Source organism: Acomys minous (genome assembly GCF_964271855.1).
Source record: "Acomys minous genome assembly, chromosome: 8".
Lineage (NCBI taxonomy): Eukaryota > Metazoa > Chordata > Mammalia > Rodentia > Muridae > Acomys > Acomys minous.
The window spans coordinates 126167896-126179817 of record NC_140489.1 but is presented as its reverse complement, the minus strand read 5'-3'; the positions used below and the strand labels follow the sequence as shown (position 1 = coordinate 126179817).

At 47.9% G+C, this 11922-nt stretch overlaps 1 protein-coding gene across 1 annotated transcript; it reads right to left on the bottom strand.

Moving 5' to 3' along the window:
• Nucleotides 1-10: 10 nt before the first annotated feature.
• MSMP (microseminoprotein, prostate associated) lies at nt 11-3895 on the bottom strand. The gene is made up of 3 exons (XM_084791542.1): nt 848-3895; nt 544-652; nt 11-194 (listed from the first exon to the last, which is right to left on the bottom strand). The coding sequence occupies exons 1-3, from the start codon at nt 975-977 to the stop codon at nt 14-16; spliced, it is 420 nt and encodes a 139-aa protein (XP_084647668.1). The 5' UTR covers nt 978-3895; the 3' UTR covers nt 11-13.
• Between the last annotated feature and the right edge of the window lie 8027 nt (nt 3896-11922).

Sequence of the window (11922 nt, the reverse complement as noted above, 5' to 3'; positions counted from 1 at the left end):
GATGGGTGATCCTTCAGCTGGAATGGGGAGCAGGAGCCCCAGGAACTGGGGTGTTAGCGGAGCCCCATTCTAAGTCGGGTCCTCCCCCTTTGCAGGGCAGCCGAGGGTCAGATTTTAGCACCAGGGAAAACTGACAAGTTCCTGCCTCCTGGCGCACTTCACACCCCGCGGGGAAGTCAATGGGATGCTGGGACCTAGAGAACCAAAGATTGGGAGATTTAGTACAGTGAAAAAAGCCACCCCTATGGCCTGCCTTCCCTCTCGGAGCTGCCCTTCCATATCCTCATTCTGTTGTCCCCCCCCCAGTCCCCCCCCCCTGGAACTCTAACTAGGCTCTCTAGTCCCACAGAAGGACTCTTTAGAGCTCCAAGCAGGAGTGTTTCCCTCCAGAGCTACTTCGACCCCCCTCTCCCGTTGGTGCCTTCACATCTGCAGCCTTATGATGCTCTTCTGTTTATTGTCGCCTCGCAGCAATCTAGTCCTTCCCTGGCCATGCCTCAGTCACTTCAGAGGCATTCCCTCTGGCCATTCTTGGCCACTCACGTGTCACAGCAGCCCACACCAACAGGATGCAGACAGGTACAATGGAAGCAGTCCTTGCGGAGCCAAGATTCACCCAGAGTGAAATATTGCCCCTCGTAGTGGCAGGGGGCTAGGGAAGAATGAGATGACATGGGGAGTGTTGGCAGCGGTCTCCTGTACTCTGGGGTGGGAGAGAGTCGGTGCATACTGCCCCTCTGTGTGGTCCTTCCTGTCCCGCACTTGAAGGACCTGATACTCTAACACAGGGTCCTCTCTCAGCCCGCATCACTGCCCTCACCTTCCCCTAAGCATCAATCCACCTTACCTTGAGCTTGGAAGTAGCATTTGCTGTTAACTCCTGGGTGCTGTAGGAGCAGAGACACCACCAAGCAGATGGCCCTCCAGCCTCCCAGGATCCCCTTGGCCTGTCCAGCCCAGAGCATCCTTAGAGCCATTCCTGCTGCTCAGCTCTCAGACACTTAGTGCCTTCTGTTTAGATTCCTCTGGCCTTATCCCTGCGCTTTCCTCACCTGGCTCCTTGACTGGTAAATTTCTCTCTCCGGGGCGCCAGTCTCATACCATGGCAGTGCCCTCTGCTCTCACAGGCTGAGCATGTTTATAAAGTGAGGACCCTGGCCCCCTGCTGAGGAGAGCTGGACCAGCTGTAGCAGTTTCCTGAGGTGAGGGCATGAAAACAAGAGGTCCAGCTTTTAACAAGCTGTGAGCTGATTCATGCCCCAATGCAGCTAGGAGGAAGGAGGTGGCCATGGAGGGGGCACCTGGACCGGGCACCTCCCCAGGCTGAAGGGGGGGAAGGTTGAAGGCCCCAGGTGGTTCCCCAGATCTCCCTGACCTGCTGAGAGGAAGCATTCCATCAACCCTCCCTCCACCACCTCCAGGGGTGTGTGTGCTGGGATCCCTGCCTGGACCGGAGGGAGGCGTTTCCTGGTGATGGCTAACCCTGTGCCCCAGCCAAACCAAGGTTCTGCAGAAGGTGGCAAGTGCCAGAGGCTCCAGGAGGGCAGGCATCTGGAGTGGAGAGAGTGTGCCCTTCAGATCCCAGGGCAGGGGCTCCTCAGCATCGTGAGGGAAAGGCACCCCAAGATAAGCCTTCCACACACACACACCCACACACAAATGGACAGCAGACACAAGATTGTCCCATCCCTGGCAGTGCACCTTTGAGGGAGGCACCCTAACAGAAGTCACCTTTCTTTCCCAGAGGTGCCCCCTCTTTTCTCATGATAGAACGAGGCCTCGTGGACTTCAGTCCTCTACAGTCTGAGTGTGTGCAGGCTCTGGGAGACCGCTGACAATCAGACCATGTCTCCACTCACTGGCATCTGACCTCGTAGACGTCACTTTGCCTCTGTCGCCCTCTTTTCTCATCTGTACTCTTGAGAAATGCCATGGGCTTGTCATGGGATGGTATTAGCACCAGCTTTGGCCCATCCCCCCCCCCCCCCCGAGATGAAACTGCTGGTGTCCTTTCACTTGGACGACAGTGAGCAGCTCTGCACAGCTTCTGTTGTGGACTCCACTCCCCAGGCCCACTTCTGCCTCCCGCACGTGTGTCCCGAGGCGTCCCCACTCACTGCCTCCTTCAGAGACAGATGTGGCCCTGCGAGTGGTTTGAGTCCTTGACATCTGGAAGGTGCTGCTGCTGCTGTCAGAGCTGCTTTCCCACCTCAGCACCTGGGGAGAAAGGACTTGGCTCCCCCCACCCCATCCTCTCACGTGGGTTCCAAGTGTCCTTTATGACCGCCTGTGATAACAGTTGGGCTGTCACTAAAGGCCCTGGTCAAACTGGATTTCTCCTTCCCAGCTGCTGTGCCAGCTGTTGCCCCCCCCCCATACAACATCCCTTCAAGCCTGTGGTCCCACTCACACCACCGCACTTCTGGCAGTCCCCTTGAGAAGCCACCCTGCCTGTCACCTCTTCATTCAGCAGCCATTGCCAGCACACCTCTAACTCCTCCGAGACCCCTTTCGCCTTGTAGGGATGCAGTTCTCAAGTGTCCTGGGTTCCACTCCAAGCACCCCACCCCCACCCCATCCCCCCAAAAAAGTTGAGTGAAAGGTAAAAACAAAGGAAAACTTAGCAGGAGAGACCCAGTAGGGTCCTGTGTTGGGCAAGGCCTTGGCTATTCACTGTCTTGACTGGAGAAGGGGTCAAGCTTACAAGGCTGGTCTGTGGTCGTCCTTTCGGGGAGCCTACCTGGAGGCTGAGCAGTAACTACAGACTAAGTGCAAGTGGGAAGCTGGAGGCGGTGGAGGTACTGGGAATGGGGCCTGGTGAGCCAGGGCAAACAGCAGAGTGAGGATTAGCCTCCTGGAGTGCAGATGAGGCAGGCATGTGTTAGGAGGCCTGGCCAAGCAGGCGTCCTCTCTGAGGTGGCAAGGCAGTGTGGAGCTGGCAGCTGGCCTGGGCATTGGTGTGGATGTGTAGGGGGATCAGTGGCTAGAGCCAGCTCACTGAGTCCCAGGGGAGCAGCCTTTGGGGCAAGGGGCGGGGCGGGGGTGAGAGTTGGCACCGGCCACCTATGCAGGGACAAGGAAAACATCCGCTGGAGGTGGTCCAGGCTGTGTTCCAACAGTGCAAGGCAGGTGCTCAGGGTTAGGAAGTGAGGGCTTTCCGGGCCTGAGTCACCCCAACCCTGACTGCTCTGCCCAGATGGAACAGTATGGCTTTGGAAGATTTGAGGACTGGAGCCTGGGATGGGGGCAAGAGGGTCTTGAGAAAGCTCAAAGGAATCATGGGAGGGTCTTTCTGTCCAGCTGGCACCACAGTGCAAAATGGGAAGCCCCTAAATTCATAGCTTATGGCTGAATAGAAACAGGGAGCCAGGGTAAGGCTCCCGGGAAGCTTGAGGGGAAAGACAGGAAAGGCCCACAAAGTCTTCCTAGAGAGGAGGAGGCAGGTGGTAAAACTCAGGTGGCTTAGGCTTCTGAGGACCAGGTGGCCACCATCCCGCAGGTGGAAGGGATGACAGGCCGGTGAGGCCTGTATGAAGGGAGTATCCTGGGCTAGATTATTTGGATCTTTGTGATAGTTTCTGGTTCTAAAGAGGCTTTCTGTGCTGGAAAAATCACGTTTGGGCTTCTTAGGTAGAATCGAATCATGTTGGGCTGTGACAGCAAAGGTAGTGGATAATGTAAAAATGAAGTTATCTGTGTCTACCGTAATAACCAGCCCTCCTAGGTGCCCCTTCCTCCAAGTAAGGCTGGTAGGATTGTTCCTATATAAAAAGCCCAGCACCAAAGAGGTAGGAGGGTTGCCATTTGTATGCCGCTAGCTTGGGCTACAGGGCGAGACCCCATTGTAAAAACAATTTGCTCTTATTGAATCTTAAAATCTTGAATAAAAGTTGAAAATCAGTGTTAAGCGTTTGATTTAAAACCCAAACTTAGGTCACTGAAATTAGTTTTATGGGGCTGGAGAGATGGCTTAGGGCTTAAGAGCATTTGTCCTTGCAGAAGACCTGGGTTTTGGCTCCCAGCACCCACATGGTTGTACATAACCATTCATAATCCCAGCACCGGGGCCTCTGACACCCTTTTTTTCTGGTTTTGGGCCCCCACCATGCACATGGTGCACATAGATACATGAATGCATAGCCCTCATACACATCAATTAACCTTTTAAAAAGCTAGTTATGTGGCCAACCATAGTAGCTCAGGCCTGTAATCTCAGCACTTGGGCTGGGTGCGGGTGTGTGTAGGGGTGTGTGTGTGTGTGTGTGTGTGTGTGTCTTGAACTGAGCAATCTGAGAGAGAAAAGGAATTAGTTTCATGGTTTGAGTGTTTCCCTCTGCTGGTGTAGGCCTCTGGCTTTGGGCTGCACTGGTGTCAGTCTTGGTTCTTATCAGAAGAACATGTCTGCTTCCCTTTCCTTTATTTGTCTTTATTTTTAGCCTTAACTTCTTCTCCACAAACCTTTAGCCTGTCCTGTGTATCCTGACCTAAGCAAAGGGCTTCTTGGGATGGGGCACTGGATTCCAGTATGCAAAGGAAAGCAGGTCACAATCCCATCGCATCTCACCGACCGTGTTTTGCGCTGTGGCTGATAAGAGGAAGATGAGCTGTCTAATTCAAATAGCATTTTACAGCATCACCACTTACTCTGATTTCTGAAATGGGATTTGTTGGTGCTGTCTTGGAAACTGACACTAAATTCTATCACAATCCGTATAATTTGTGCTTTCTTGCACCAGAGGCAATCGCAAGGGTTAGGGTTTTTGTAATTTGAGGGAGTTTAAAACTCTGCAGTTGTCTTTGGTTCTAAACAAGTAAATCTGAGTCAGTTAATGAAAGAAAGAAAGAGAAAGAAAGAAAGAAAGAAAGAAAGAAAGAAAGAAAGAAAATGTCCTATTTGGGCCCCCGTTGCTTTGTTCACGGGGTCTCAGCCCCAGCCCTGCCCCCTCCCAGTGGCTCCTGCTTTTATTTCTTTGCTCTGCTGGACATCCTGAGAGGAAAACTCCACACCGACTTCCTCTGTTATAAATTTTCTCCTTCCTCTCATCTCTTCACTTCTTTTTGCCAACATACACCACTTCTTATTCATCTTTTTTTTTTTTTAAGCCCACAGCCCTCTTTGGCTTTTTTCCATATTTAACACCACCCTCGTTGGAACACTGTTTTTCTTTGATGTGCCCTTTGGTCTCTAAGAAGCTGTGCTTTGGCTGTTTATTCTGTATGGTCCATTTCTGCCTGCCTTCCTCTTGTAGCACCTTTTTTTTTCTAGATAATTTCTAAACCACGTTTACCACAGCTGTTACCTTTTCCTTGTGATTAAAATTCTTCCTCCAGCCGGGCGTGGTGGCGCACGCCTTTAATCTCAGCACTCGGGAGGCAGAGGCAGGCGGATCGCTGTGAGTTCGAGGCCAGCCTGGACTACAAAGTGAGTCTAGGACAGCCAAGGCTACACAGAGAAACCCTGTCTTGAAAAACCAAAAAAAAAAAAAAAAAAAAAAAAAAAAAAAAAAAAAATCTTCCTCCAGATACAGTAAAGGATATTTGTGTTTCTGTTTCTTCTTCTTCTTCTTCTTCTTCTTCTTCTTCTTCTTCTTCTTCTTCTTCTTCTTCTTCTTCTTCTTCTTCTTCTTCTGTTGTCATCTTCATCTTGTTGTTGTTATTATTATCATCATCATCATCATCATCATCATCATTATTATTATCATTAAGTTCTCATTGGCTGGGGATATAATTGGTAACATGCTTGCCTAGCATGGACAAGGCCCTGGTTCAGGCTCCTCCAACACCATCTGGGGTGCCTGCCTGTAATCCAACACTTGGGAGGCAGAAGCAGGATGGTCAGATGTTCAAATCCATCTTCAGCTACGTAGCTCAAGGGTAGCTTAGATTAGTAAAACCTTGTCTCAAAAATTTTTTTCCAGATTCACATTTCCTCTAGACTCTTCTCTCAACATTGAGTGTCCAGAATTATATAGCAAAACTCACTGGGTGACAGCTGAAGGTTGGCCTTTGTGGTGGCACAGCGAGAAGAATTCCACAATCCTGGTGCTGGGTCCTAAGTGCTTTCCAAACAAAGACATCATCATATGTGTGCATGAGTACTGTCATATGCACACACACAGCAGCCCAAAGCAAATATATAAAAATAGTATGCTTAGTATATCGCATAAGAGTCAAGCCAAATACGTTCTGGGGATGGAAGGTGACACTGGCTAACTTTATGGTTAGAAATTTAGCAGAAACCCTCTTTTGGCATTCTGTCTCAAGCCTGGAGAAGAGTGAGAGGAGAGGCATTCATTCCTGTGCACATGAAGAAGCTTCACCTGAGTTCCAGGGTTACGGCTTGTGGGGCTGTGGGGCTTGTGGGGTTGTGGGGAACAGCAGGAGTGTGGAGGGGGCTGCAGACTCTAAGCATGTATAGTTGCTATCTGCAAATGGCCCACTCTTCTGACAGACTATGCAAGATCCTTTTGCAGCCCTAATTGCAACTATGACCTGTCTGTCAGGGCTCGCCGACAGCTCCGTATGGTATGGGCTACGACAGGAGGATTGCCGCAAGGTTGAGGCCAGCGTGAGCTGTGGAGTGGGAACCCGCCTCAAACGGTCACATCGAAATTTCCCACCCTGTCTCTGAACCCCTGGAGCCATTCTTACCATATTTGACATTACCTTTCATTGTAAGTTATTACACTGATGGTAGTTCCTACCACCAGCACTTAATTGCCATCAGCAATTATTATTATAATTATAGCTAGTAATTAAGCACTATTAGTCCTCATTAACTTCCTTATTTATCTGTGTGCTTTCTCTGTCTGCCCTGCTGCATAATCTGACTGTAACAAGAGTGACTTAAAATCCCACTTGCTGCTCTTTATCATATTTATAAATTGCTTATATCTTTATTCCTTGAGAGTTTCACACATGCATACAGTGTATTTTGATCCTATCCCCCTCCCTCTCCCTCCCCTAAGTCTTCCCATTTCTTAAAATAGACTTAAAACTAGTTTACAAAGACTTCCGGTCTTTTGTTAGATTTGTAATTCTCCTCATTGCTGGTACAGTTTGCCGGGCTGTCTAATAAACGGGGCACGTGCTTCCTGATGCTGCTGTCTGTCCTGCTGATACGGCTTTTGCTGCTGTCCTGCTCTGGTTTTCCTCATCTCTACATTTTTTTTTCATCTCTACATTTTTGTCTTAGTTCTCTTGGAAACAATTTGGGAGAGTTGTTTTTACAACATGGCCGCCCTCCCTACCCCCCCCCCCCCCCTTTTGTGGTTGTTTTGCTTTGTGGTTTTCTGTTTTGGGACAGTCTCACAATGTAGCCCCGACTGGCCTGGAACTCTATATAGATCAGACTTACAGACATCCACCTGTCTGCGCCTCCCCAGAGCTGGGGTTTTATAGGTGCACACCATCACATCTGGCTTTTACAAGGGTTCTGGGGAGCTGAACGTGGGTCCCCACACTTGTGTAGCAAGCACTTTACCCACTGAACTGTCTTCCCAATCCAGAAACTATTTTTTAAATTTAAATTTATTTATTATTATTATTTTTTTGTTTTGTTTTGTTTTTCGAGGCAGGGTTTCTCTGTGTAGCCTTGGCTGTCCTGGACTCACTTTGTAGACCAGGCTGGCCTCGAACTCACAGTGATCCACCAGCCTCTGTCTCCCAAGTGCTGGGATTAAAGGCCACCACTGCCCGAGCAAATTTAAAATTTTTATTGCATGTGTATAGGTGTTTTTCCTGACTGTATAACTGTGCACCACATTTGTGCCTGGTGCCCACAGAGGCCACAGTGGGCATAGGATGCATTCAGGCTGGAGTTAGAGATCGTAATGAGCAGCCCAGTGGGTGCTGGGAGTCAAATTTGGAACCTCTTAGCAGCTAAGTCATCTCTGCAACTCCCCAGAAACTACTGTTGGTGAATTTCATTAAAGAGATAGGGAAGGAGATGGGAACAACAGACAATAAAGGCACATGAGTAGGACAGTGACAGTGAGCAGAGGATGAGACACTAGGTGACAGCATAGGACACTTGTCTTCAGTGGGTAGAGGATATTTATACTTTGATGACTGGCAAAGGGATGATAAACCTCTTTAAAATAAAATTGAAGAATGAAAAATAAGGGGCCAGAGAGACAGCTCAGCAGTCAAGAGCACTGGCTGCTTTTGCAAAGGACCCAGACCTGGATCCCAGCACCCACATAGCAGCTCACAACTACCTGTAACTCCAGTTGCATGGGCTCAGATTCCCTCTTTTGCCCTCCATGGTCACTGTAAATAGTTAAGGCACATATATATATACACGCAGGCAAACAGTCAAGTATATGAAATAAAAAAATAATAATATCTTTTTAAAACGCAAATTTAGAAGCAGACAAAAAACAAAACAACAGAACAAATAAACAACAACAACAAAACCCAACTATCTGTAGAGGTAGCTTTAAGGTGTGTCTAAGCTTTAGGATCTGGAATGAAAAGAAAACAGTAGCGATTTCTTTAAAAAAAAAAATGCTTAGATAATCTTTGGGCCAGTGGCAGTAGCTGTCTGTAACCCCAGCACTTGAAAAGCTGAGGCAGAGGGCTTGCCTCAACTTTAACCCAGCCTGGGCTATGTGATAAGTACCAGGCCAGTCAGTAGTAAGACACTGTCTACAACAAGACGAAACGACACAGCGTCTTTGACCTACTTGGTAGGAGGCAGCCTCATGGACTTGTTGGTTCCTAAACTGTTCAATCCACGGAATCGGAAATGCGAGAGGTGAAATCCAGAGGTTAGGATCTTGTACGGCACTCCCTTTTACCCTCAACCAAGTAATTCTCCTGTCCTAGGCTTGACCCTCCTGTGGTGTAACTGTTACATTGCCCACATTTTTCTCCTGCACATCTTCTTGGTACTCCAGCTTTGCTTCCGCTCTTGGCCTCTGATGCCAAGGCAAACAGGGAGGCCTCAGGTTACCAAGACAACCAAAGCACAGGAAACCATAAAGGTTCAGCACTCCCCACAGGCATCATGGCCAATGGCTGTGCTGCTTGCTATTTTCTTAGGGACTAAGTCATGCCTCTTATACCCAAAGTCCTGAAGCTGGAAGGTACCCCAGCCCCACACCACACCCTGGCTTCCTGAGGTGGTGGGATTTTAATGGGTCTGGGGAGGGACAGTGAATGAAACGCTTGTTCTGAAACTGATGTTTCATGTCGCCTTGATAGTAGTCGGATTCTGTAGTGGTAAGAATTGCATTTTCCTAAAGTCTGGTTAGATCACGAGCTTGAAGTCAGGATGCTTCTTTTTAGTTACGTTACGAATTCTTATTTCCTTGGCTCTCAAGTCTTGAATTCCCCCCCCCCCCACACCCGCCTTGCCCAGATATCTTCATAATTTACTTTGGACCAAAAGGTTTAGCTATCTACTTTTGATACACTGACAGCAGCTAATGTGTAGCCTGGAAAGAAAAGCTGCCAAGTAATAAAATGTGGGTTGTATTTACATGTCATTTTTATTTTATTTATTTATTTTTTTTACATATCATTTTTAGAGCTAGTCGTTTGCTTAGGAGCACTCATCTAGCTTAAGTCCCTCAAAGTCAGGAGTAAATGAAAATCTACTTGCGCTTAAATACTTGAGACTCAGGGATAGACTCTAGGACTTTATTTGATTATGTTTTTTACTTATCTATTTATAAATGACAGTGATGGAGAGAAATTTTGGTTGGTTAAAAAAGACCTCTGGCCGGGTACAGTGGTGCATACCTGTGATTCCAGCACTCTGGGAGGCAGAGGCAGGCGGACTGCTGTGAGTTCGAGGGCAGCCTGGTCTACAAAGTGAGTCCTGGCTAAACAGAGAAACCTTGTCTTGAAAAACCAAAGAAAGACAGACAGGCAGACAGACAGACCTCTGAATAAGGATGAGAGGTTAGAATGAGTGAAAACTATTAGGGAGGGGATTGTGTGGGCAGCCTACACAGGTTAGATCATGGCTTATATGGAAGCTAGCATTATCACAGGTTCAGATGTTCCGGGCATTAAATTGTTATAAAGGAGAGCCAGGCAAATTTAACAAAACAAACAAAACAATCCATCATTTCTCTTATATGACCTTGTAGCAACTGTTCAAATCCATCCATCCATCTATCCATCCATCCATTCATTCATGCATGTATGCATTGAGACAGGGTCTCATTATATAGCCCCAGCTCACCTGGAACTCACTGTGTAGACCAGGCTGACCTCAGACTCACAGATCTGCCTCTGCTGGGATTAAAAGAGTGAGCCGCCACACTGGGCTTCAACACAACACTTCCAAGCATGTAAATGCAAGTAGCACTGAGTTTTTTTTCTCGGTATCTCTGCCAAGCTTACCCCTTGGGCCATTGACTAATAGAGCTGCTAAGGTCTTTAGAGATTTCTTAAGCTTTTCCCCTGGTCTCCTGGAGGTTCCAAGTGCCTTGGAAGTGGCAGAGAGGAGTGAGACAAAGCTCTGGGGCCTTGACTCTTGCTCCAACTAGAACAATCTTGCTTTCATTTTTTTTATTGTGTATTTCTATGCACTCTGTATGGGTGTGGGAGCCATGGTGTACCCACACATCCCTTCCTGACTTTCCCCCTTCACATTGACATATAGTAATTCACAGTGACACTTCAATATACTTTAAGATCACTTAGTATTCTTTTTCTAATGGAAAATATTTTTTTGTTTGTTTTTGGTTTTACAAGACAGAGTTTCTCTGTGTAGCCTTGGCTATCCTGGACTCACTTTATAGACCAGGCTGGCCTCAAACTCACTGAGATCCACCTGCTTCTGCCTCCCAAGTGCTGGGTTTAAAGGCATGCTCCACCACCGCCTGGCTGAAAATAATTTTTATACGATATATTCTGATCACTGTTTCCCCTCCTCCATCTCCTACTTAGCATTCTTTAGGATGTACCTTGTCCTCCGAGTGAGAGCCCAAATCCACCCAAGAGTGAATCATTGATGGACTGTATAGTACTGAGATTAACTAGGGATTGAATTTCAGGCCTCATGAATGTTAGGAAGTGCTTTACCACTGACCTCTATCCCCAGCCGCATGTGTGCGAGGTGAGGTTTTTGTTCATGTGAGATAGAAAAATAAGCCAGGTCTGCTGGCACATACCCATGATCCCAGGACTCAAAAGGCAGAGGCAGCATGAGCTAAGTAAGAAGGTCAGTGAGGGCTACATAGCAAGACCCTGTCTCAACCTCCACCCAAGCAAATGAAGAAATATCATGGCTCATAAAAAGCTGTATAACAGCTGGGCAAGATGGTGCATGCCTGTCATCCAAGCACTTGAGGAAACAGAGGCAGGCAGATCTCTGTGAGTTCAAAGCAGGACAACCAAGACTACACAGAGAAACCCTGTCTTGGGGGGCAAAAAGAGCTGCATAACAATATATATTAATAACCCTACTTGTATCAAACATGCATGCATTTCAAAAAACATAAAATTATCTGGATGAGAACACATCAAACTGAACACAATGTTAATTCTGAGGAAGAAAAGATGGGGAGGGGCAGATGAAGGAAGGAAAATTAGACGTATTTCTTTTATTACTGTGTGTGAGGCGGCACGTGTCATTTCCGGGGGCGGGTTGTATGCCACAGTGTGCGTGTGGAGTTGGTTTTCTCTTTTCATGTGGGCTTCAGGGATGCAACTTGGGTGGCCAGGCTTGCAGGGCAAGTGTCTTTACCTGCTGAGCGTCTCTCAGGACCCTTAATTTCCACTACCAGTGCCTTGCTCGTGACAAGCAAGTGCTCTGCCACTGAGCCGTGTCCCTAGCCCTACGCTTCCTTTCCTAAAGCAGGGGACTTAAGGAGCCAGGTGTACAAGTGACAGAGGAGGCTAGACAACAGGACTGCTGAGTAGCCAGCCAGGCTCTTGATGTTGGCTTTTGCCTTGATTTTCCTA